This window comes from Melanaphis sacchari, unplaced genomic scaffold (genome assembly GCF_002803265.2).
Source record: "Melanaphis sacchari strain LSU unplaced genomic scaffold, SCAv2.0 Contig2_pilon_pilon, whole genome shotgun sequence".
Taxonomy (NCBI): domain Eukaryota; kingdom Metazoa; phylum Arthropoda; class Insecta; order Hemiptera; family Aphididae; genus Melanaphis; species Melanaphis sacchari.
This window is the reverse complement of record NW_020271173.1, coordinates 747,788-775,381: the sequence shown is the minus strand read 5'-3', so window position 1 is coordinate 775,381 and position 27,594 is coordinate 747,788. Positions and strand designations below refer to the sequence as shown.

At 27.3% G+C, this 27,594-nt stretch overlaps 3 protein-coding genes across 3 annotated transcripts; 1 reads left to right on the top strand and 2 right to left on the bottom strand.

Moving 5' to 3' along the window:
- Nucleotides 1-3,116: 3,116 nt before the first annotated feature.
- LOC112595871 lies at nucleotides 3,117-7,497 on the bottom strand. Its single transcript, XM_025341260.1, has 3 exons — nucleotides 7,430-7,497; nucleotides 4,207-5,152; nucleotides 3,117-3,267 (listed from the first exon to the last, which is right to left on the bottom strand). Exons 2-3 carry the CDS (start codon nucleotides 5,142-5,144, stop codon nucleotides 3,117-3,119), a joined length of 1,089 nt encoding a protein of 362 aa, XP_025197045.1. The 5' UTR covers nucleotides 5,145-5,152; nucleotides 7,430-7,497.
- Nucleotides 7,498-8,012: 515 nt separating this feature from the next.
- On the top strand, nucleotides 8,013-12,977 carry LOC112596041 (ATP-binding cassette sub-family F member 3). Its single transcript, XM_025341488.1, has 13 exons — nucleotides 8,013-8,332; nucleotides 8,471-8,576; nucleotides 8,656-8,833; nucleotides 8,949-9,181; nucleotides 9,328-9,432; nucleotides 9,787-9,945; nucleotides 10,029-10,232; nucleotides 10,479-10,644; nucleotides 10,701-10,891; nucleotides 10,962-11,136; nucleotides 11,472-11,652; nucleotides 11,719-11,939; nucleotides 12,585-12,977. The coding sequence occupies exons 1-13, from the start codon at nucleotides 8,260-8,262 to the stop codon at nucleotides 12,738-12,740; spliced, it is 2,148 nt and encodes a 715-aa protein (XP_025197273.1). The 5' UTR covers nucleotides 8,013-8,259; the 3' UTR covers nucleotides 12,741-12,977.
- Nucleotides 12,978-23,854: 10,877 nt separating this feature from the next.
- On the bottom strand, nucleotides 23,855-24,979 carry LOC112596004. The gene is made up of 3 exons (XM_025341441.1): nucleotides 24,556-24,979; nucleotides 24,256-24,383; nucleotides 23,855-24,172 (listed from the first exon to the last, which is right to left on the bottom strand). Exons 1-3 carry the CDS (start codon nucleotides 24,763-24,765, stop codon nucleotides 24,049-24,051), a joined length of 462 nt encoding a protein of 153 aa, XP_025197226.1. The 5' UTR covers nucleotides 24,766-24,979; the 3' UTR covers nucleotides 23,855-24,048.
- Between the last annotated feature and the right edge of the window lie 2,615 nt (nucleotides 24,980-27,594).

The window sequence follows — 27,594 nt, the reverse complement described above, 5'->3', positions numbered from 1 at the left end:
AATCGCATTTACAGTGTTGGCTGGTTCAATTCAGCTACGCTTTTCTGAACGGAATTCTATAATTACTCTTTCTGGGAAATCTAAGTTAAAACAATCGCCACTTTCAACAGTTATATTTTTTGTGAATAATAATTGTCTCAGTCCTCAGAATAATTTTAAACTGAACTGAGTTAGGATTTTTGTTAGAACCCCCTTTAACTCGTACACAACCAAAAACAAGCTCCAAGTGATCTTGAGACATTTTGTTGGTAAGAACAAAATTCAGTGAATTTATTGACTTATTTAGTAACTGGTACGATACACATTAAGTACTTTTCATAAATATTATAAGATGGCTTGGCGTGGTGCGTTGGCTGCTACCAGTCGCGGAATGCGACTGAGAGTAAGTAACGGCCACAGCTAATAGTTACCGGATGGTTGACCAATCGGGATCATAGTGGTTAAAAACCTTGCCACACATACACGTGTTTACTATCAACCGTAACAATTGTAAAATACAACCAACCGTACCAACCTTACCTCTTACCATAGTTTATACCCTCTACAAACAGCTAATGGCCCTAGTTGCCAGACTTAAGTTCAATTAAAAAAAAATATATATATATTATAAGGTTTAAAGTTTAATGTAAATTACCAACCGATGAAATTGTTTAACTTGTTTAGTGTTGCCTTTAAATTGCCTATAAGTTCAACTTAATGCAGCACATAAAATAACCATATTATTATCAATTAATATAATATTAAAAATATTTAATAACCCACACAAGGTAAAAGTTAAATAAATTTAAAGTAAACACATAAAAATTACAGTCACGGCCACACAGCTCTAAATAAAAAACAAAAATGAACGTAATATGACGTGTAGATATATAGTGTATTATGTATGCTTTCTATATTATTATTATATTTTTGCCGTGCGGTGATGAGGATAACATTTTAACCGGCTGACCGTTTTCTGGTGTTTAATGCGTGCTCCAGTATTCTTATCTATCTCGATGGTTAAATATAACCAAACGAAACACGGTTGATAAGACCGAAACTGTCACATGTGATATTTTTTGTCAATTTTTGATATTATTATTAATTTTTTTTTTCAACATAATTTTTTCATTAGGTGATCTGTTACAATAATAGAACATTAAAATTAAGGTTTAATATTAGTACACACAGAGTGAAGAAATCTCCCAGAGATACTACTTTGTCAATAGATAGTTAAGACTTACAGTTAACTTACATACATTTGCATTTACATTTACATTTTTTTTTTTTTTTTTTTTGTACATAATAGCTAATGATTTATTAGTTCATATGATCATACAAACAGGTCACAACACCTCTATCTTTTTAATCTCTTCTGAGGATTACCGAGATATGCTATAGATGTGAGTTGAAAAATAAGTGGAGTGGGATGATGATTTAGTCAGTTATTAAAACTCTGTTTAGCTAATAGCTATTGAAATGGTAGAAAGGATCTCTATTAAAAATATTTACTATGATTGTTATATTCAAATTTTTACTTTATGAACATTTATAAAAAAATATATGAATTATTAAAAATATCAAAAAAATTAGGTAGATTATTTTATTTACGAGTAATAACTATAATATAAAAAATATAATAATTTAAAAAAAATTATGTGTTAATTTGCCTCTCACCCTAGTTTAAACCGTAGCTATGCTCATAATATAGTCATCTCTTATGAATACAATAATAAGTTAGAATAATGACACGGCATCGTGTATAGGCAATTTAGCTACATTCCTGTCAATGATTCATTTAATTTACTGATTCAATTTTATTTAAATTATGTTCACAATTTTTAAACACAGATTTTAAATGTTATGTAATTAACATTATTCTATACTAAGTAGTCAGTTGTGTACTGACGTAAAGTCAAATAAATTTTAAAAAATATTAAATTTCTTAAAAACTATTTTTCGCTATTTTTCAAAAATCAAAATAGCCTATAGTTAGTTATAAATAATTATTTTTACGATTCTATACAATATATTAAATACTTTAATATGTTAATTTATGTACCAAAATACAAAAATTATTTCTCATAATAACAAGGTGAAAATGTTTATACTTGATTTATATAAATTTATAAAATATTAAAATACATTAAAGTTACAAGGTGTATGTAGTACGTAGATAAATGGGTATTTTAATTTTAAAAGATTGTTTTCTCTGAGAGATTTTTATTTAAGTTGGCATCATGAGTGAGACATGAATAAGTGATTAACAAATTATGTTGTTTGATATATAATAAATATTTATGTGTATTAAATTACATATTATTTTATAAATATAAGTGGTCATAGTATAAACGGAATAATAACTCTCAATAATACGTGTAAATATATATATACTTGATTATTTAACATATCATTACCACATTGAAATAAGATATAAACATTTTACATATTATTTTAAACTTTTTTTTTCATAAAAATCATACAAATAACATAAAAATGGAAAAAAAATAATATAATGTAATAAAATAAATAATAGTAGATAGATTATATGACTTAAATTAAATTAATTATACAATAGACTCGATTTTATAAGAATAAGTTCATTAAAGAACTTAATATTTTATAGAAAACAGTTTTATTAAACTTTTTCGTAGAACCGAATCTTTCACTCTTATAAGGCAAGTACTAATTATAAATATAACTCGGTGCATTGCTACTACACCTATAAAATTTTATTAAACATTAGTCATTATATTTATTATATATCGTTATTATATAATTACTAATGAGATACATGGAAGTTGTATGTATGTTACTCATAATAAATCAGTTTAAATTAAAATATGAAAATAAACAATTTAATAATTAATGTGCAAAATACTTTAAAGTGAATGAATAACTTTCATAAATCATAAATAAGTGAGATAATTAAATTGAGTCGATATAATATTGTCGATGGATATATACTTTTATATAGTGGATAAAAATTTGATGCTATATTATATATTTTTAGTGTCTTCATAATCTATATATATTATACAATGTTGTATTTATAATTTAATATATAACGATGCACTATGTTTACTACATACATAATGTTGGATAATAAATAAAGTTCAAATAAAAAATGCATTATTTTACTTTAGTGCATTAAAGGAATTAAAAGAATACATTTTAAACTTTGCATCATTTTTGCACATATATTGACTACAATCTAAAATAGAGCCAGTTAATGATTCTTTGAAAAGGTGTACCAATTCATGTTTTGAAATAATTATTTTTGCTATGCTGCAAATTAAAAAACACGGTTTAAATATTAATAAATACACAAAATAGTACAGTACATATATAATACACGCACTATTCACTTATTATTAATATAGTATATTATATTATAGTACAAAATTATTGATTTCAAACTTAAAATTATCTTGTATGACCTAAACCAATCTCTTAATATAGACAATTTGGCAGTCCAACAACGGTTTAAATTCGTTGTATGCGAATATACGTTCGGCTATACAGATTAGGTTATCATTCTATGAATATTTATACACGATAAATATATTATAAATTGTAGGTATCTTATAAAAAGATACCAAGTCACTTCTTTGAAAATCTACATGCTATATGCGACCACGGGATCCAAAAAAATATAATATCACATGTTATTACTTTTTTATGAACATATATTGTTACTTAACTATAGAAATTTTGCTAATAACTTTTTTATTTAATCAGTTTACATTTATGGAAAATATGCCTTTTAAAAGGCAATATAATTTTAGATATGAATAAAATAAAAACTACATTTAAAAAAACTTTTTAGCTTTTAGTTAATATTGTACAATAATTTTCTTTCAATAGTCAGATTACTCACATCACGAAGGTATGTTAGTTATTAAAATATAAAACAATTAATACGATATGGTTCACCAATAGCATGCTCGTCTCCATATTTTATTTTAATAATTTATTTATTCAAATTACAATTTTTGAAATTTGTTTTAGGAAAAATTATCTTTTAAATAATTTAGAGTAGAAAACATCTTATTTAAAAAATAGATTTTAAATCTGTACAGAATACTTTTTAAGTAGTACCAAAATTTAAAAATTCCAAAAATCTGATTTTGAATAATTATAAGTGAGCATGTTAGTGGATCGCGCTGTATGTACTATATGTATGGTTATAGTATACAACCATGGTATATGACATTGATATATTACCTTTGAACAGATTGAGCAACAGGACTCTTGGCCGTTTGAAGTCCAGCCTCACAGAAAATTCTCCGTAAACACGGTTTGTCTTCGTTAACCACGTCGTTGACCACCGCAATCAGGGTGTCCAAGTATCCGGTTATCTGACGACTGTTCGCGAACCTGCCGTCGTCCTCGTGGTCTTTTAACATGGCATACACGTGAATGTAATGAGCTATCCTTGGCAATACTGACGTCCGAAAAAGGTACGACGCAGCCATGAAGAAGCTAGTAGCGAACAACGGCTCAAACACCCTATCCAGGAGAAATCGGCCGATCGCCGTCAAACGACTGCACAACGGTGAGTAACTATCCAATGGCAACGAGCCGAATATTGTTCTTCCAAACAGCAACCGTTGCAACAGTCCGGAAACGTGGAAAAACGGATATCCGAATGGCTGATAACGTTGCGGGGGTGAGAGGCCATATTGCAACACTCCATCGCTAGCCACGTCGTATGGTCCGACAGATAACGGCTGTTGCAGCTGTTGTACTCCGACCGGTTCCGGTTCACCTAACGTCCCTATATCTCCACCACCGTCCACCACGAAACCTCCGGCTGACGGTCTAATCACAACGCTACCACCGCTGACGACGACTGGACCATCACCTTTAACCGCAACTTTGGTTATGTCGGTTAGTCCTGGCGTTGAAGCTACTGCATTAGAACCGTCGCCATAATGGTGTACTGATGACTCAAGGGTTTGCCACTTTTTGTTGTCATTTAAATCTGCAGGTAACGGATAATAACCATTACCTCCATGGTTTTTGACGTTATCAGTACCGTATAATTTTCCTGCTAAAGGGTTCTGTTGTACTTCGGGATATCCGTGGTAGAAGTTGTTGGGCCTGTGAGTTTGACAATTTGCATTCCACAATACGACGAATAAACAAATCACAACCAACATTATCTTACCTAAAAAATGATCACAGAATTTAAATGAATAGTTTTAAAAATAATTTACAGATAAATAAATCAATAAATAAGTAAATCCTTGTTGGTATACATTGGAATTGGGATCAGACCATTTTTCCTATATTAACCGGTGCCCACATTAGGCGGAATCCACTGTATTAACATATTTCAACCTAAATTGTATTGTATTCACGATTGAAGTAAATTCACGATTTTTCTTTCCGGCAACTGGGACCTTTTTCCTATAAGGATATTTTAGATTTTCTACAATGTGAATAACTATATGTAGATAGTTTTCAAAAACAGAACAAAAGCCAAATTGGTATATTAATTACCCGGGATTATTTTCTAAATCCTGTAAGAATCTCACCAACACTACACTAATTGATTTCCAAATCATAACATAATTTTTGCTACTAAAACTGCTTACCTTTCAAACATACAGATGAGTTCCACATTTTGATATACTTAGAATTTATTAATTTATTTATTTATTTAAAACGGAGAAAACAATAATATATCATTCAACTTCACAATAAACATTCAAGCTAATAATTAATATTGTTGAAGTTTTACGCATTATACTCAAAATTAACTTATTTTCTATAACAAGTCACGAACATTTTTTCCTGCAGTTCTATATAAACATAAACTCTATGTGATTAGAAGATAATTAATACCAGCTAAATTACGTTGACATTATTCTATAATGTTCTTTGAACAACATTCTTAATTGTTAACCACTATACGTGTATTGAAAAAGAAATACAAAATAAAAATTAAGATTTGGTAAGTATAATTTAAAATGCATTAAAACAGATTATAACCGTTATACGTTTAGACATTATAAAAGCTATTTATCTAGTAAGTTAACAATTAAATGAAGTTCTTGTACCTATTATATCTGTGTGAAACCGTAAATCGCATTAGAAAGCGTATTTACTGTTAGCTGTTATCTGTTAGACATTTGACTTAGCCATTTGTTTAAACAAGGGGTATGCCATAGTTTATTTTTAACACCTCTAGCAGGCTAGTTTCAAATTCAAATTTATTTTTTTAACTTAAATATTATTTATTATTTTAATGATTATAATTAAAAGTAGTAAATATATCTCTAGTTTTTTTGAAATTATTATTATTATAATTATTTATCAGCAAATAATATACTGTTATAATTTATAAAAAAGATACTCGGATACCAGATCGAACAGATTGATGTCTAACAATATAATAATTAATACATAATTTCAAATGTTAGAATAATAATTAATTAACTAAATTTACATTTATTAATTAAAAATATAAAACTTAATTTTGTAACTTTTATATATCTTACTTTTAAATTTAATATTATATTTTTCATTTATAATTATAATTTAGTACATTTTTAGCAGGAAATAATTTTCTATACAGCGTGTACAATATTTACAGTCAAATATCTATATTCTATTTATATAAATAAAAATGCATTAATATATGAAATTATAACAATAAAATATAAATTATATTATAAACATTTTTATAAAAAATATATAGACCGATTTGGAATTTAGATATTTAGATAGTAGATAGCTAATTGATTTAGGACTAGGGATAGTAGGTTTCGAGTATACCCCAGTATTGTGTAAGCCACTGTATGGATGTATTAAATTTTGATTCATTAATAATAATTATTGTTACTTGTGAAACAGAATTCTTAGCAAAAATGATCAGTCTCTCTTAATATATATATTTTATTATAATTTATTTATATTACCACAAATAATTTTCATCTATATTAATATTAAGGGTAGGTTTGTTTAACTATTTTATTTTTTTAAATTACATTGATTAAATAGTAGGTATATTATATTTCATCATATAAGTATAAATATTATATCGTAATTAGTTCCTAAGTCAATATAAATATACCACGTAGAACGATGTTAATAGCATATGGGATAAATAATTAAAAATAGTGTAAATAGTTTAAATATACCATTGTAAGTTTTGTAACTATAAAAAATGACATTATACCTACTTAATCACGAAAAGTTTAAAATCACAATGGTTGATATAATTACCTACGTAGATAGTTTTTATTTGTTTAGATATTGAATTCCATAAAAATATTATCTTCAAATACCTAAATAAAATTTTTAAAAAACTGTGCCTATGTAAATATTTTCAGTATTGTTTTAAGTACTTAACTCACGAGAAATCTTGTATTAAACCTTATTCAAGTTTTAGGAATTAAAATTAAAATGCATATAATTTTAACAAATAATTTGTACCTACTTTAAACATTTACCAGGCGTCCCGTGATAGCTTTCTCTCTTTTTTTTGAAACATTGATAACTTTTTTAAGTTATTTATATATCAGACAAATTTTATAGTTTGAGAGACATGCACAGAAATATATAAGCCTATCGCCTATAGATTAAAACTTGAAAAATCTAACAAACTGTACAGTTTGCTACTTTGTTTTAATAAGCTTTATAGAGATGCATATCAACATTTCATGTTATTATATCTTATTAAACGGTTTAATTAACTTGGATAATGCTTTTTTCTAGGTATAATCTAAATTGCTTAAGTAGTTAAGTACCTATATAGTTTGTTTTTATTGCAATTGCCAATTGCCAATTAACACTTGATTGTTAGAATGGTTTTCGGTTTTTCCCGCTGATGTCATCGCTTCTGCAACAATCAGTGATACTCTCAGCCGTCAGTGTTGCCAACAAATCGATTCTAGTCACAAATCGCTAAAATAAAAATAGTTTTAAATTTTTAGTTTGTACAATTTGATTTGTGATAGGAGATACGTCCGCTCTAGCGCCAGCTGCAAAGTGTACAGACCGACAAATGACAGTAAATAGTTTCATTGAACATTGATTAGTTGAGTTTCTAAAAAAAAAAAATTAAATTGGAATATAGATTATTCAACTAGGTATCAACATAATGAATATCATTGTTTAATTACATTTATTTTATTTAAAATATATATATATATATACACGTCCGTATGCTGAAACTATGCCAAACACACGTCCATTAATACTCAAAATATACTATATAGAATAATTATTAGTTATTAACTTAGATAGGTGTCATTTATTAAGTAAAAGATGGATCACTGTAAGGATTTTATAAAAACAGAATTCCCCTCTATTGATGTAGAGATGTTTCAATATATAGAAGGTAATATACTAAGAACTTATGTACACACAATATATCTCAAGTATTTAACATTCTCAGATGTAATTTTATTGTATAAAATTGTCAACTTTGTACGCTTTATACGCCTTTTTACCTATGAATATTGCTTTATGATTACAGGTGTTCTACAAAATGGAATTGAAGACTTCCATGATTCAGAAGATATATTTGAAGCAATTGGTGAAGTATTACAGGAAATAGCAAATAAATCTGAATCAGATATCAGGTAAAACATAGAAAAACAAAATAATGATAACGTTTATGTATTGTGTATTGAGATTACTCATGATGTTGAATTATTTTAGAGGAATCTGTTCTAAACTGTTAAATTTTATGCGTCCTCATTCTGACGACAATGTTATCAGAAATGGTCATACAAAAATTCTGGATGCTCCAGTGCATTTAGCTTCAATGGCAGCAGATCTGGAAGACAATGATATGGAAATCAAAAGTATATGGGTTAATTCAAGAGACGATAGTCTGGTATGTTTATTTTATCCTTATGTCTTAAGATTACAAAGTATAAAATTGATTACTTTTTGGTTACCTATTATCAATAACGGTACTTATTTTTTTATTTTTTTTTTTATTTCATAAGAAAGTGGATAAAAAAAAACTGGAAAAAGCTCAAGCAAAATTGCAACAGAAACAAGATAAACGGACTGAGCAAGTTATTAAAGGTGTAGGAACTATGAGTGTAGTAAACAGTAAAATGGATGCTGCAACTGCTTCACAAGTAACAAGTAAAAAAGAAGCAAAACTAGAAGCTAAAGGAAATAATCGAGCTCAAGATATAAGAATAGAAAATTTTGATGTTGCTTATGGAGACAGGTAAATCAAATTTTATGTCCTTTTAATTAAATGTATTTTACGTAATATATTTTTAACTCTTCTGTTATTATAAAATTAAAAATGATTTATTACTAAGTAATAACTTATACTATTGTATTTTATCTAAATAATGATATTTTTTTTAGAATATTACTTCAAAATACAGATGTAACTTTAGCGTGTGGTAGAAGATATGGTTTAGTTGGAAGAAATGGTCTTGGGAAGACTACACTATTAAGAATGATTTCAGGGTAATATTTATTATACAGTAATAATAATATAAATTATTTAACGGATCTTATAACTTAAATTACTATTCATTGTATAGTTCATTACTCAAAACTTAATCAAAGTTTTAGAGTTTACACAGGCTTAAATTTCAAGTATTTCTATTTAGGAAATGAGATATATGGTGACATATACTCATACCTACATAACCGTGAATTATTAATGAACCTATCATAAACATATTGTTATTTTAAATTGCATTTATAAAATAATCGATTACAATAATTATTCTTAAAAAGTTTATAAATTATCAATATAATAATTTATTTTAGTTTTCAAGTTATAACTGTATTCAATACTTATGTTTGCTAATCTAGTGGTCAGTTGCGAATTCCATCTCATATATCAATATTACATGTTGAACAAGAAGTTGTAGGTGATGATACACCTGCTTTAGAATCTGTACTGCAATGTGATTTTGTTCGACACCGTTTGTTAACTAGAGAAAAAGAAATTAACACATTAATCGCTAATGGGTAAGATAACAAGTCAACTTTAAAACTGAATAATTAAAAAATAAGATATGTATTCAATAATCAATATCCAATTTTATTCTTAGGTCTACATCTAGTGCCGAATTATCTTCTGAATTAAGTGAAATATATATGCAATTAAGTGCCATAGAAGCTGATAAGGCCCCTGCTCGTGCTAGTGTCATACTTGATGGTTTAGGTTTCAACCCGGATATGCAAAAAAAAGCAACTAAACATTTTTCTGGAGGATGGCGTATGCGGTTAGCTCTTGCAAGAGCACTTTTTTCAAAGTGAGTAACTTAAAATCATCAAAAATAAAACCTATGCAATCTCTATATATCAAAATTTAAAGAATATTATACTATTCTTTATAATTTTATTTAGTTGGTATCTATTATCTACCAATAATTTAGCATAACCTTTGAAATATCTTAAGTCAAAACTACCTATATTTATTTTTAGTTCAAACTTAATGTTAAATGTTAATTGAGTTTCATTCATAAATAAAATTATTTTTAACTTTTTAATTTAAATAGACCAGATTTGTTATTATTGGATGAACCTACAAACATGTTGGATATGAAAGCAATTATATGGTTAGAAAATTATTTACAAACTTGGCAAAGTACATTACTAGTAGTATCTCACGATCGTCATTTCTTAGACACTGTACCTACTGATATATTACATCTTCATTCACAGGTAACTCATATTTATATTATTTTTATTGTCAAAACTTAATAAAGTTGTATATTTAGCGTATTGATACATACCGAGGTAACTATGAAATTTTTGAAAAAACTAAAAATGAGAAACTCAAAAACCAACAACGAGAAATTGAAGCACAAAATGCTCATAGAGCTCATGTCCAAGAATTTATTGATAGATTTAGGTATAATGCTAATCGTGCTTCTAGTGTCCAGAGTAAAATTAAAATGCTTGAAAAATTGTAAGTCATATTATTATAGTTTAAGTTTCATGTACATAATTAGTTATTCGTTTATGATATATTGCTTTAGACCTGAATTAAAAGCTATCGAGAAAGAAGTAGAAGTTGTATTACGATTTCCAGAAACGGAAGGATTGTCACCTCCCATTTTACAACTTAATGAGATTTCATTTGCATATCCTGGATGTAATAATGTTTTGCAAAATGTTAACCTTGGAGCTACATTAGAATCTAGAATTTGTATTGTAAGTAAATATATATTTGATCTATCATTGCATTTATGTTATTTAATATCTATAATTTTCATTATTTAATTAAATTTATTATGTATATTTAAATGTGCTGAACCAAAACATTGTAAGCATATTTTTTATATTAACTTTGCTGATTAAAAATACCTCATACTCATTAAATTACTATTTCATACTACTGTACTACCAGCCTTATTGTATATTTCATTTGAATAATACCAAATTCTGTACATCATTGTCATATTACTTTAGATAATTCCTATAAGGTTAATATTTATCAAAATTTGATCATTGTTTTTATAATACTCTTAATTTAAATTGTTTATTAGGTGGGTGATAACGGAGCAGGTAAAACAACACTATTGAAAATCATTATGGGAATTTTAAATCCTACAGCTGGTGTTAGAAATGTACATCGAAGTTTAAAGTTTGGTTACTTCAGTCAGCATCATGTTGACCAACTCGAAATGAACCTTTCTTCTGTTGAACTATTACAATCTTCTTTTCCAGGTTTATTATTATTTGGACAAGATGAGAATATTTTTATATTTAATTAATAATTAAATTTGTTACTAGGTAAATCCATTGAAGAATATAGACGTCAATTAGGAGGCTTTGGTATATCAGGTGATTTGGCATTACAAAGTGTTGGTAGTTTATCTGGAGGCCAAAAATCGAGAGTAGCTTTTGCAAGGATGTGCATGTCTAATCCTAATTTTCTAGTACTTGACGAACCTACCAATCATTTAGATATTGAAACAATTGAAGCTTTAGGCAAAGCTATACAAAAATATACAGTAAGTTTGCAAATTATTCATTTTATGATTAATTAAATATTTTTTATTTATACTTTATATAATATAATAAGATATTGTGTAATTTCTTTAATTCAGTTGTTCTATAGAGAGACATATTGAATAATCCAACCCTCTAGAAACCTGAAGTTGATGATTGTTTGAATTCTTATGAAACTTTTCTTACTGATTACATTTGTTGATAATTTGTGAATGTGTAGAACATTCCATTATTTTAACAGCAGTAGATTGATCAATCCAATCACTATAAATGCCATGAATCATCTTAGTATTTTAATTCCCAATTACAAAAATATCAATCATTATTTTGTTAATCATAGGTTAACTAAGTCAAGTAGGTGTAGTAGACCCCATATAATTTATGCACTTTTTCCTTAATTTAAGATTTAAATATAAATACACTCATTTTAAATTTTTAAAATTGGAAAATTAAGTATGAATAATGTCTTAACTATTAAAATCAAATTATTAAATTAATTCTAATCACAAAATAACCTTAATTTAAATAAAAAATCAAGATAACAATTTTTTTTTTCAGTTTACCTTGGTAGCATAGTTGTTGAATTATTTATTACATTATATTAACTTGGACAAGTAAATTATTTAATTGTTATATATCATTTTTAGGGCGGTTTAATACTTGTATCTCACGACGAACGCTTAATACGAATGGTTTGTAAAGAGCTATGGGTTTGTGGTGGTGGAAGTGTAAAGAGCATTGAAGGTGGCTTTAATGAGTACAGAGCCATCGTAGAACGTGAACTTGCAGAAGCAGCCAAGTAGACATCATTGACCATCTTTTATATCAAAACAATCAATTTTATAAATATTGTTTCCTTGTTGGCATTTACTAGAAATTTTACCACAATTGTGTGTATAATGCTCTTTGGTTATGAATATTGTAAGTTAACAATTTTCATAACAAAGAATGAATATGAATTGTATTTACATACAATTTAGTGATGATTTGTTATCAGCCATTATCAATATACATATAATATATATACACAATTGTTTCTTTTTTACATTATATTATTATTGTTTGGCTTGTAAACCATTCTTTAATAAACTAAAGTTTGGTAAACTTATAAAATACCTTTATTTATTTGAATCATTTTTACACTACAGTCTGATTAAAATTCATAACATTATGTTAGTAGTATCTTTAAGTATTCATAATATGTACTCAATGATAGTATTTATTTCAAAAATCTAACATAATAAATTTAATAATTTAAAAGAAGTTCTGAGTTATAAATCAAAATAATTTCAAAATGTTTTAAGTCTCACTTTCAATGTTCAACTTAATACAAATTAACTAATAGTTTAAAAAGATTTTGCAGTTATTGATAAATCATAATTTGTATTCATATTTGAATATTACTCATCTTTAACTTTCAACTTTTATGATATATAAAATGTATAAAGAAATATAAAATATCTAAGAATATCATTAAAACTATTTAAATTAACAGAAGCATTTATGGAATATTACAAATAGGTTATGAATAGGTAAATGTTTACAATGTATATAGTTAATGACATGAAATAAGATAAATGAAGATAGTTTGAGATATGACTGTTTCTGTTGACACTGCCTATTTCAAAAGTACACATTATTATGGTTTTATATCATTTACTTAGTTAAATATGCCTACTGATTTTTAAAATGACTCAAGAACAGGAATATCTCAGTCATTTTTTATATTGATCTTAAAAATATATTTCTCGAATATTTTTTTTTTATTGTGTCAGCCTATTTTAATTTTAAGTTTACTGACTGTTAACAGAATAATATTAAATAATATAATGTAAGTATGACATTAAATTTATATGAAATAATTACATTATTTTTGTACTTTTCTTTTTATTTTAATTATCTGGAAATAATATGATCAGTATACCTATTAATAAAATTATATAAATAAAACACAAAATTTAAGGTAAATTTTAAATTAAATTTTTTAACCTAGTGGTCAAAGTTAACTAAATCTAAAAACTTAATGCTTGTATATATATTTTTTTAATCGAACATGCATATAGTCATACTAAAAGACACAAAGTTTAAATTTGTGTTTAGTCTTATAATTTGTAGCAATTTTCTTGTAAATCACTGAAAACTGAAGTAATCAGTTGAAACCCCGAAATAGTTACAATCTGTGGTTTTTCTTCAATACATTATTAAAAATTCTGCACTAAACTATTTGAGGTTTCTGAAATGAAAAAAGTATCTATTGATAAGTTAAAACATCGATAAAACATAGCATAGTAAAAATCTACAATAAGTAGAATAAAAATAATAAGTACCTATGTATTGAACAAAAATTTTAATGAAAAAATCAACTTTTCTTCAGGGCACAACTCTTATTATTGGGACACAATTTGTGTACCTACCTCAGACATTCGGATGAAACACAGAAAACAACTTTGTATCACAATAATTTTGCAAATTATTTTTATAGATATGTATTGCAACTATAAGTACACAACTGAAAAGTGTTTTAGTGGGGTTAATAAGTTTACCAAATTGACTACTAAAATTAAAAAATCACTATGGTTTATCAAATATTTATTAATTATGGTTGACGCAGGTCGCAGAACCTCGGGGGATCAAGTAGTCGTAATCGATATATAGAATGCCTCGATGCAGTCGCTTAGTCACAAATACATTTTAAAGACGTTCGTCCCGTAATTATTATAATTCGTATATTAGTTGAAAATTATTATAGGTGTGAAGGTCATCAATAGTTTTAAATAATTCCATTCGATGTTATTTATATCATAGACGTGCGCACGGGTAGAACTGATTGGGCGTAACCTCATTTGACCCTTTTTTTACATGGGTGGGTACTTGATACCTAAAAAAAATAATAAGGCGTAATAGCCGTAGAAAATTGATAACAAAATGAACAAAAATCACAGATACTTACACGAATAATGATATACTGGTTGCCCATAGGCATAATTTTTTTTTTCGCGACACGGGGGGAGGAGGTTGGATTGTCAGATTGAATTTAGTCATACCTGACTCGGAAGTCTGCGCACTCCTATGATATATATATAATATATATAAATCATATGTGTATCGTGTATCATTATATCACGCGCGTACGAAAGATCGATAAACTTTAAACAACGGCGCGTCAAACGTTTGAAACTCCGATATCTAATATTATGCTTAATCGCGTGTTATACCTATCCAACAAATACACGGCACGGCTCCGTGTATAGACGTATGTATTTCGATTTTAGTGTAGGTACTTACCTATTGCTCTCGGTTCACGGGCAAATCGGTATCGGCCATGGATCTCATTCTTTGGGCCGATTCGAGTGATTCGACGCCGGGCTGAGCAATGTGTGTTCACTGCGTAGCACTTGGAACGTTTTCGAATACGGTTTCAACCGGTGATCCTCCCACGTGCACCCCACGGTTTCTCATTATCCGTAAGCTAATAACTCGTTAGCGTTCAACGGGAGTCGTGAAAATCCGCCGATATACTAGTTTTGACACGAGAAAAATGACTATAGGTACCTACTCGTATGCGCGTACGTTAAAGCTCGTTCTCGATTTAGACATTAATATTGTAACGTGTAGTAGCAGTACCTAATACAAGATAATGATACATCTAAATAAGACGCGCATATCGATTGAATATGGAATATAGTCGAGTTACAATTTTTTCGAAAATAATTATTCGGCTACGTTTTGAGTTATAATGTATATCTATATGCCTATTTCAGTCGAACGTACAATGTCGACGAGATACAAAGTCTCGTGTCTACAATTAAATACTATTAGAGAGGATATTCGCGGCAACGTATCGTTTAAAATTTTCAGTGTTACAATTTAGGGTGACCAATGACTATCAAGTACCTAATTATGATATAAACAAAAACTGACACTAATAATTTTGGCATAACTTCGAAAAAATACCACCAAAAATGATTTAATAGTAATTATTTTTTTTTTTAAAGATATTTTGAAAATAATATGTTTACTTATTAGATAATGTATGTTGTCGGAAAGGATAATTATTGCGATTTTACGAGTTCATATTATTATTAATATTACACACTGTGTAATACGCCAATACGATGAATAAGACTTTACACCTCAACGCTTAACGTCGGCAATATTTTTATTTTTATCTTATTGTTTGTCAGCACTCGAAGTCTTGTTAAAAAAAAATTATTTTTCGTAAGTTACAATACCATTAATTTTGGTTTTAATAATTAAATATAAAACTATTGATTATAAAAATATCGAGTGCATAAAGTATAAATACTAGTATTTGTAATCAATGATAAAATTGTAAAAATACTGTTTTGTAATTATTTTGAGTAGGTACTAGTCTTTTCTTTTACTTACGTATAAATGTAATGATTACTGGATGAAAACTTTAAATATGTCTGTAAAGACATTATTTAGCGGTATATTTAGTGGTTTGCGGTACGAGCCGAAAGTGAGGCCAAAATTAAAATTGCATTTCCGCACGAGCCACACATATCTAATATTTAAATACTTGACATATTAGACAAAACGTATCGACACGTTCATGAATATTTCTCTGATTTGGACGATAACTGCTCCCACTACTACGTGTCGGGGGTTTTAACTTATCCAGTATCCGCTCTTTTACTTGCGTTATATAGATAATAAATTAATAGGTAGGTACCGTAAGAGTTATCACTAATAATATTATTTTACTTTATGCATGGTTGCCTGCATATTAAATAATTTACAAATATGAAAGTTGCATGCATTATGTATATTTATTCTTTATGATAAATTAAAAAATTATGGATAATTTGGAAGTGGAAAGTGTACATACAGTAATTGTAGTATAACTTAATAGTCTTTAAAATTTATATCCGTCTACATTTTACTAAATATTTTAAATAAATTCACTGGAAAGTGGTCTATTTTTTATTTAACAATTAATTTATGTTTCCATCCTATATCAGTGCTACTATAGACATTTTTATAAATGTACACACAGCTTAATGATTTTGTTATCTGGGGAATTGTTAAAGAAATAATAAATGAATCTTTAAAAATAATAAATTTTTATTTTATAACTTTACTTTTATTGATTTTAAAGCTTTTGTAATTTTACAACCAGTTGTAAAGCTTTTAAAAACAACTAATTTTGGGGGAGATTGATTTTTGACGATATATAGTTAATTAACTTTTACTTTCCGATATTATCATTTAAAAATATTTGATTTTACCTACATGCTTACTGCATACAATGATATTATTATTATTATTATTATTATCAATTATAATTATTTATATTTATTACCTACTAGCTGTATAGTCTAGCATTGCCCAGTAAAAAATAAACAAATATAAATATGGTTATCAATTTTAGTGTACTTACTTAAGTTCGCGGATAACTTGGCATCGGTATTAGGTATGCTTCTTTGTAAACTAATTAGCATTGATATAGGACTTGGTATACTTTCGAACGTTTAACTATACTCTTAAATATTTTCTGATATTACTTATAATATTTTCGTTAAAATCAGCCATGTTATTTTTAAATGTAAAAGTTTCAAAAATACATTTATTTTTATGTATGAAGTATGTAGACAAATGAAAAATTACTTTATTTTTGTAACCAAAAAAACCATATGTATAAATAAAAAAATATTCGATTTTCGTTGTTAAATATTATCAAAAAATAGTCGTCGCCATTCGCTGATCGTTTCCTGTATACGCTTGCCGCCGTATCAATTGGTTGTTGATCATCAATTGATTTCGTGAGTGGGTAAAGACCAAAGTATATTGTAATGCAACGAATTTTCGACAAAATACGATAGGTACATTGGTACATACATCTACGAGTCTCATCACTTCCAGTCAGTGTCAACCGTTTACCGAGAAATTTCCGCAGAGATCGGTGTGTTAAGGTATAAGACGCCATAAACACATTTAGAACTAATTTAATATCCTTTAGACCTGATCAAGATTAAGTTTTTGCAAATTTCCCGATGTAAAATCTTTATTCCTGCTTCATAAATGAAACATTTACAAATTACTTTTTGTTGATTCAAATTCGCAGGTCTGTGGGTCATTGCTAGGGTGGTACTAATGGTTACTGGTCAGTGATCAAACATCAAACACGTAAACACTCCTCTACAAACCACGCATGAAAATAAATTATCATTATGCACATTTTTCATTGCAGATTTTTTATACAATAAAGAACGCCCCTATAAATTACTGTTATTTACAATATATTGTAAAATCCGTTGAAAAGTAGGTAGTTAAGTACATTAGAAACATCAATAAAATAGTAAAATTATCTTTAAATCAGTTAAATGCTATAAAACAATTGTCTCTAGACTAGAAGTATTAGCAGAAATTCAACTCCTCCCCTTATATTTGTTTAATCCTATATTTTGGCATATTTAAATTGAATTAAAATACTTATAACATTTTAATTTATGCATATCTTATAACATAATCTTATATACCTAATAATATATACATTATTTCTATTTATATAATATTTGTCTTTGGTTATTCGTTTTTGATTTACAACAAAATAAGAAAATTGATTTACTCAAAACTAGTTTTGCGTAAACATTCCCATTTCCCCTAATCTGTTTTGGTTTTTCCTGATTACTTTGAAAAGTACTGGCAATTTTTAATTTTCACTCCTTATAAGTTCTGACTACATTCACTTTCTTTCCCATCAAGAAAGAAATTTAATTTAAAATTGGCATTTTTTCCTATGGTTTGTTTATACATTTATAAAAAACACATATCATTTTAAAACCAAACATTCATCACTCCGTTTTGAATCAAAACATTTCTAACACTAAAATAATCAGAGAATAAATAAGGTAAAAAAAAAACAAATTTTTACAAGAAAACAGTAAAAATCGGTTTTTACTGTTTTATCATATTTTTTTATGACCAAGGATGTGGTATTAGGTACCTAACAAGATCGATTCTTACATAATGAACTCGAATTTAATTATTGTTCAAATTACGATGTACGATTAAGTGCTGAACAGCCTGTGAAATATGTATAATATAGTTTTGTTTTAAATAATCAATTTTTCTTAAACCTCATCATTAAATATTCTTTTGTTGTATAATAATATATTTAAAAAAATCTGTATAATAGACCTTTATCGGCCTTTATAGGCCTTATCGGTACATCAATTAAAAATATGACTTGAGGCATATTAAATGCACCATTTACAAGTTATTGTTATAATTATCATTATTTGGTATTTACTTACAAATAACAATAATACATACAATGTAATAGTGTAATAGTATATATTCAGTACACGCTGGTAATTTATTAGTATATTATAGCCTCCTAAAGGCCCAATGTCCAACATAACGGACAATTTATTATTTTTACTGCATTAGTACTTTAGTTAATTTTTATTTTTGTTACAGACCCAATGTCCATTACAGTGAATGTTGTTTATTATACCCCCGAAAAAAGTTCACATAGGGATTACTATCGAATATAAATATTTAGTCCAATAATATAATGGATATCGGGTCAACAACATCATAAAAGTAAAATTTAACAAAGACACTAAATATAGTTAGAATATAGATAATAATTGTCCATTGAAATGGACATTGAGCTCGTCAAACTATACCTACGTACTAGTGTACTACGTATTATTAAAAAATTGCTTTGGTCTCGAGAAGTCAATGTTAGAATATTTTACTACATTATAATTTACAAATTACTAGCTGATCCTTAACGGGGGAAAATGAAATAATCTCAGTAGATTTACCATCATAAGCTCTGATAAATGTAAGCTTCATAAATTTTTAACACAATAATTTGAGTGATGTATTGACTAAATATAAAATACAGGTCTAAAATGATATCTATGTCAACTATTACTTTATTAATAGTAACTATTAGCAGTCTTCTATAAACAAAACAATACTTGTATTTTATGAGCCAATAAATGCGTGAGCCTCTCTTTAAAATTAAAAATTAAAAAATTAGTTCTGAGATACACATTCTCGTGTATAAAATTATCTATGTACCAAATTTCAGAACCATAAGTACGATAGACTAGGCTATGGATTACTTATTCACACATAAACATTACATTAATGTATATTATGTAGATAACAATATTATATTGTATGTATTAAGAATTTAAATGTGTTTCGTACCAATACGATAAAGTTTAGTTACTATATCTAATAAGTAACAACAATTTACCGTATTGTATGACAAGCTGGTAGATTCTGCAATAATTGATTTTATGCCACAGAATAACAACATGTGAATAAATTATTTAAAAATAAGTTCTTACAAATACTGTCGAAAGTGTTTGGTATAAATAAATTTTTGTTATTATTTTTTTTTTTTTTTTTTGTCCTCTATAGACTCAAAGTTACTGGATCGTTTTAAATAGAAGTTATATCAATAGATTTTTTGAAATTCTGAAAGTGTTAATAACTTATTTTTTTTAACTCCTAGACTGCTTATATGTGATTTTAATTTTGGTACACGAAAATCGAATCATTTTTGCTTACATAAATGGTTACCACTTGCTATAAAATAAATTACTATTATAATTAGTTAGAAATATGCCATATAAAATGCTTAACAAATATATTCAAAAAAAAAAAAAAAGTAAAAAATAAATAAAAATGAAATACTTACGAATACTGCAATTACAATGATTATTTTTATAATATGCTTTCAGAAATTATCTACAGATAAATTATTGCACACCCGTCTCATCGTTCGAAATTCTTGCGCCGGCTACGTTTAGATATTAATAGGCATGTAATACGATCATTTAAATGCCCACGTTTCGGGTCTATGATACGGCAGAAGACGACAAAATCGGCATCCTTTCGATTTGTTACCGTATTTGTCAACTACGTATTCTATTATCTAATTGCTTAGCATTGTTGAACAAATCCAATACAACTATAGCTTGTTTATTGTATTACATTCACTAGAGCTCAAAAAAGCACTTACAATTAATAATTATACGATGTGTATACGTATAATATACAGCTAAGGGTTTAGGGCTTACATAACCTTCGTCGATTATAATCCAAATATATTTTATTATATACAATATACATATTTAGTACCTGCACCCGCTTTAACAATGACTAATTAGTTCATATTATGCAGCTCGAATCAGTAAAATAAAGAAAGAGAACATTATAGATTTAAAAAAAATTATCGTCTTCTAAAATGATTGAATTCGATCTATCTTACGAGAGAAAATTCCCCATAGAACACAGACCAAACTCCCCAACTATCTAATATCCTCGAACAATCAATTATGATAATAAAATATGTCAGTAATGATAACAAATTAAGAGCCATTAATATAAACATATATGAACAATAAAGATTTATTTACACTAATAATTTTAATTTATTTTTAAATTATATTTTAATACAGTATCGTAATTTAAAATAATAATAAGTTTTATAATATTCATCAGTTTTAATTTGAATAGGATATTCAATACAATTTTACAGAATAAAATGTATAAGAAATGTGTGTGAACCATTGTTTTAAAAAGTAGCACTTCCAGTTTTTATAAAAATAATTAATAGGGATGAAACTTTCAAAATAGTAGAGAACTTTTTTCCTCCCGAAAGCCTGCCTTCTATGAATTCTAACACTGATTTTGTATAAGTAATACATTAAGAATTAAGGCCTTCAAATATTTTTACTCAAGAACCATATAAAAAATTAAACCTCTTTGCGAGACTAAACATGATATTATGTAAAATAGATAAATACATTTACAGTTTTAATTAAGTTTCATAAAAATGTAATTAATATAATTTATTATAAATGGGTGCAAGTTTTTAAGGATTATTACGTATTACTATTTGATGTAAGTAGTTTATTTTTTTTAAACTTTAACTAATGATATATATATATACTATATAGTAATGTTTAATAATGAATGTGGAACTACAATGATATATACCTTGTACTTATGTATAGCAATGTGCTCTCTAATAATTTTTCATAAATCAATTTTAACCTTATGATATTATAAGGAAAAAGTATTTAAGTTATGAAAAGATTATAACATTTGAGGCAACTCGTTTACATTGAAAACCAAACATGGATGACGATTTCGAATTGAAACCAATTTTAAAAAATGCATTTACCACATCAATGTAATTAAATTTTCAAATAAATATTAAGTCGATTTTCAAACGTAATTGTTCGAAATCTATATGATTTATTGATGAAAACCTCGTATTTCGTTAAAATAATAATAAAATTTAAAAACTATTTTGTTTAGTCTATGTGACGTCACGATGAGCTGTTTTCTTTTGAAACTGTTCATAGATTAATTTCGTCCAATTATTATATTATTATATGTGTACATTAAACAGTGCCTAATTATACAGTATTATAGTATATACACGCGTATCTATTGCATGCAATCAAGAGTAAAATGATTGTTTAAAAGGTCATATTATTGTTTAATAATAAGTGATTGTACTTACCTGTTTGGTCGATGAGTCAATACTCATTAATAATTCGTATTCGATAATATTATAATAATTGTTATCTATTTGTATTTAATAGACGAATGACGACAGAAGAATCGTAATAATAATATTAATATGTGTGTACCAATAATAATAATAATCTATGATGAGCCAGATGTGATTGTTATCGGGTACGGTTTTTAAGCATTTTTTTTTCAATCTAATTTTATTGTAACAAGTATATTATAGTTACAATGATTAAGTTACTAATGACCATTAGTAAATACAAAAAAAAAAAAATGTTCAAACAATAATTACCGCACACTCAGTCTGTTATACAATCGGTAAGACCATAGAAAAATAATATGCAACGAGTAGAGTGGTAGGTAGGACGCCGGGCATACCAATTACCAAACGGCAAACGACACCGTGTTTACTTTACATTGATATTGTTATTATTTGATATATAATTTGAGTACATTTCGATGCCTATCCACTCATTGTCCAGGCGTTTTGGCCTTCGTAAAGTTCCCGTGTGATTGATCATTCCACACATAATAATATTTAGAGTAATATTTTTATACATCGTTAGTAAAACATTGATAAATCACTATAAATGATAACAATGTATTACGCATTCGATGTGCCGAGTTTATCTGTACGCATACAATATAATATGCGTATATATAATATACAATATGGTTTACAATAACGAATACGAATTAGGATTTCATATTAGGAAGGGACTTCAACAGAAATAATAATAATTATTAGACGCAAATGTAATCTTATCTTTTCTTCTTTATTAAAGTAATAAAATAATTTAAAAAACCAGAGGACATAATTATAATAAACATAAAAATTATAATAATCATAATAATAATAATAATAATAAATAAATATTAATAATAATATTATTAAACAACAGTAGTATGTTTTTTTAATTATGTCTAATAGTGTGTTTTGAAAAAATAATAAATAAAAACGTTGATCTAATCAGCATATTTAAATGACGATGAGATAAACATTACAATTATACTAATGTTAGTTGTAATAAAAATTAAATAGTTAAGTAGCCTGGCTCAAAAAAAAAATAATTTAACTTATTATTATAAACTTACAATCTAAAGTTTAAGGCGTGAAAAAAATTAAAATATAAAAATACTGTGATTTAAAGTCTAAAGGATGAAACCTCTTACACGGGTTAAATGATGTTAAATCTAATGCCCTTAAATTTGTACGAAAAAATAGTAATATTGTAAAATATATTAATATAATAAATTATTGTGTAAGAATAAATGATTTTAAATACAACCATATAGGTTCGATATTAATTACTTATGATTTTTCATTTTTAAATATATTATGTAAGTACCTAAATAAAAATAAATTATGAAAAAAGCTTTAAAAGTATAAAAAATATTTCTTCTCCTCAACTCTTAAAACTAATTACAAAAATTTAAAAAAAAATTGATACTTGGGAACATTAGATTTGGTATAGTAGGAATATTTTTAGTAAAAATTTACTGTTCAGTGGCGACGAAGCAACGCCAGTGATGTGGTGTTGACCGCGGCTTCGCTGCATATCCCTCATCCAAATCTCAGATGGTTGTCGGTATGATTTCCGTAGTAGTCACAGGTCTGACCTTGCAGCGGTACACGTACGCGTTCACGGACAGATCGTCGTCGGTCTTCAAGCACGCCAAAGACGAGTTGCAAATGCATCTGTAATGAATTAAAATAAAAGCACAGTTAAAACGACTGTTATATTTTATAGTTTGTAGTTTGAAGCGGTAGAATGGACTCACGTGTTTTTCATGAAATAATCGATACGGCGGGTGAACGGAATGTAAATGGCCCATCCACATGGAGTATTTTGATGGCACTCTTTGGTTGGAGCTGTAGTACTCTCAATGGCTAAGGACGCTATTGCTCTCTGAAAAAACAACAATAGATACATTAGATAAAAATTCTATAATAAGTTTAATAAACACATTATAATATTGACTTGGAGATAAACCGAGAGGTAAAAAAAAAATACAGCAATAATGGCATAAAATAATTTAAGTACTATTTAAATTATAGTTAATATTTTACGAACGACTTACTTCTTTGCGTAAGGAAGCAGCTCCAGCGTTAGACAACAAGCAGAAGCACAACATCATGAAGAAAGTCGAGGCGAGCATCGCATTTATGTTGTACTTGGAAGCATTGCGACGGCGGCTGGTGGCGGCCGTGTCCATTTTCGAGCCTTCTTGTCCTGGTGCTAGAGTTCTATCATTTTTACGCATGGTGGTTTCGAAGGATTCCAAAGTCATGTTGAATATAATGCAAACGAAATATTAAAACGAGACGAGGATAATTTTTCGAAAAAAAATCGAATTCTATATGAGCAAGCGGAAAGCCGGAAAAAAGTTCCAAGAGACGAGGAGACTTCGGATGACGAGCAGATATAAGACCGTACAAGAACGAACAGACAACGTGCGTGTAACTCGAGGGTTCGGTGTGCGTAGACTGTTTCAAATTGAGGCGGGCAAATGCGTTTTATAGCGTAGGGTCGGCTCAGTGGGGGACCCGCCGTTCAATGGAAAGATCCGCCGCCGTTGTCCGATCTAATATCTATATACAAGTGTAGTACAGCCGCCGCCGCCACCACCACCACCACCACCGCCACCACCACTACTGCAACCACCACCACCACGTCAACCAATAGTCGCCGCCGCCTCAGATAATGTACAATATACAAATATTATACATAGGTATTATAATATATTATAATAATAGGTACGTCGTACGAGCACATTTCAAATCGTTCCTCTAATTATATTATGATTATTATTTTTTTTTTCAACTGCCGATGATTCATTATAGAAATTCCAGAACAACTTTCATTCGTCTGATATTATTATGATTATAGATAATAATATTATGTAAAGAACGTCGAACGCGACCAGTCGTTTTAGGTCTAGGTCTCTGTATTATATACATAATATTATAATAATTCACTGCTGCAGACGTCCGAACATCCATCACGCGCGCGCGGGTTTTTTTTTTTTTTTTATGTCCACGTGAATTATTATTTTCCTGCACGTTTTTCATTGCCAAATGTTCTTTAACATTTAACATTATTTTTTTTTTACACCATACATTATAATATTATATCATAGATTTTTCCGGTCGAACGCTTTACGCATACATTATTATAATATAATATTACATATTGTCGATGACAAACGAGTTGGCGCGTTGTGTATCTAACTCGTACATCGAGTATATACCTGAATCACGGTAGTAGTATATAGTGACAGCTTATATATTTATAATATAGTTTAATAGATACATGTACATAGAATTGGTAGTTGTCGATCGTCACATAATTATTAGTACAGTGAACGATATTCGGGTATAATATATAGGAATTCCAACGAAATCCTGACGCGAAGAAGTGCATACGAGTTACAACTAATATTATAATACTGTGTATATTATATACAGAAAATACAAAATATGCCCAAACGCCGATTTATCGACCGTATTATAGGTATGTATGTATATATTATTGTGAATACGGAACATAAGTGATTGTGTATATTATACATAATTGCAGTACCGTACCGATTTAGTAATTTATAAACTATAATAATCTAGCCGAATGCGGCTGTAACATACTTATATAGTTGCATACTTGAATTTATCCAGTTTTAAATAAGTTGTAAATAACATTTTAATGAGTATTTTGTATGTCTATAATATGAGACACTGAGACACACACACACACACACATTATATATATATATATATATGATATATATGATATATATATATATATATATATACATAAAAGATAATCTTTCAAATAGTTTTAATTTATTAAATTATGGTCATTTTGTATAGCTGTCTTATATTATATCAAGGTAGATAACAATATGATATGATAGGTACCTATACATAAAATATTATATCACTTTATAGTCAATGTAATGTAAAATATACAATGATTCATAAAATAATTTTTTATCGATGTGTGACAAACTATAGAAGTCACATTGTATAAAATACAATTTCAAATTCAAAAAATATTTCGTTTAAAACTGATATCATATTTTTTAATTATAATTTATAAATATTATAGGTATATTATATTGGTATTATAATTATGCTATCGATTAACTTAATATAAATTGGTAGGTAAATCAAGTATTAAAACATGATACCTACTGTAAACTATTTAATTATCTAACATATTAATAAGCGAAATAGATATATCTATTTTTTACAGTAGTAGGTAATTATATGTATATCATTATAATAATGAATTAATATTAATTAAATGATATTTTAGTATCTTTGTTAGACATAATCTCTTAAAATTATTATAATTATTTTTAATAGAAATATAATCTATGCATATAACATTTTTATGGTAAAAATGTTAAAACTAACTATATAGATATGATTCACGAAAAAGGAAAAATCTATCCATTTACGAAACTCCATTAATTGTTTTCTTTATTATCGCCTTTTTCCGTTACATATTTTGAGATGACTATTTAAAGTTAAGGAAACAATCAGCTGAGATTTTCAGTTGTCTTGAAAACCATTTCTGAATATTTTATGCAGACTATAGCTGCATTATTATGCTTAATACATGTAAGATAGTGTAATTATGTATCATTTAGTTGGAGTATCGGAAACATATTACATCGAAAATTTTTGAGAATAATTATTTGTATTTTATTAGTATATATTTCATATAATAATATATGATAGTTTCATATTGAATCATTAGTATGTATACAATACTTTTCGTTATAGACTATGCCATACATAACAATTTATTTAATTGTAAATTATGACACTAGATAACTTTAACATAGTACCTACATAATATTATTTTTGTTCTAAAAATGTATTACGTTTTTATAATTTTGCATACGATTTTTTATTAATAGCTGTCTTCTACACTAGTGCATTTGAGCTACTTAATAACTTCTAATCCATTAAAAAAAAAAAATTGTAAATATAAGTAGATAATTGACAATTTTTCAAAAATAATTATTAATTATAGTGTCTGCATGAGTATATAATATTAATAGATGTCTTTTTATTTAACTTAATTTCAATAATTTAGTTAAATCAAAAATCGT

Excerpts from the sequence above, each read along its gene's own strand:
- LOC112595871 (XM_025341260.1), bottom strand. The coding sequence starts at position 5,144 with ATGTTGGTTGTGATTTGTTTATTCGTCGTATTGTGGAATGCAAATTGT. Across the intron at positions 3,268-4,206 it reads GTTGCTCAATCTGTTCAAAG|CATAGCAAAAATAATTATTT; the intron begins GTAATATATCAA and ends TTTAATTTGCAG.
- LOC112596041 (XM_025341488.1), top strand. The coding sequence starts at position 8,260 with ATGGATCACTGTAAGGATTTTATAAAAACAGAATTCCCCTCTATTGAT. Across the intron at positions 9,946-10,028 it reads AACACATTAATCGCTAATGG|GTCTACATCTAGTGCCGAAT; the intron begins GTAAGATAACAA and ends TTTTATTCTTAG. Across the intron at positions 10,645-10,700 it reads TATTACATCTTCATTCACAG|CGTATTGATACATACCGAGG; the intron begins GTAACTCATATT and ends TTGTATATTTAG.
- LOC112596004 (XM_025341441.1), bottom strand. The coding sequence starts at position 24,765 with ATGACTTTGGAATCCTTCGAAACCACCATGCGTAAAAATGATAGAACT. Across the intron at positions 24,384-24,555 it reads CTGCTTCCTTACGCAAAGAA|AGAGCAATAGCGTCCTTAGC; the intron begins GTAAGTCGTTCG and ends TTGTTTTTTCAG. Across the intron at positions 24,173-24,255 it reads GATTATTTCATGAAAAACAC|ATGCATTTGCAACTCGTCTT; the intron begins GTGAGTCCATTC and ends AATTCATTACAG.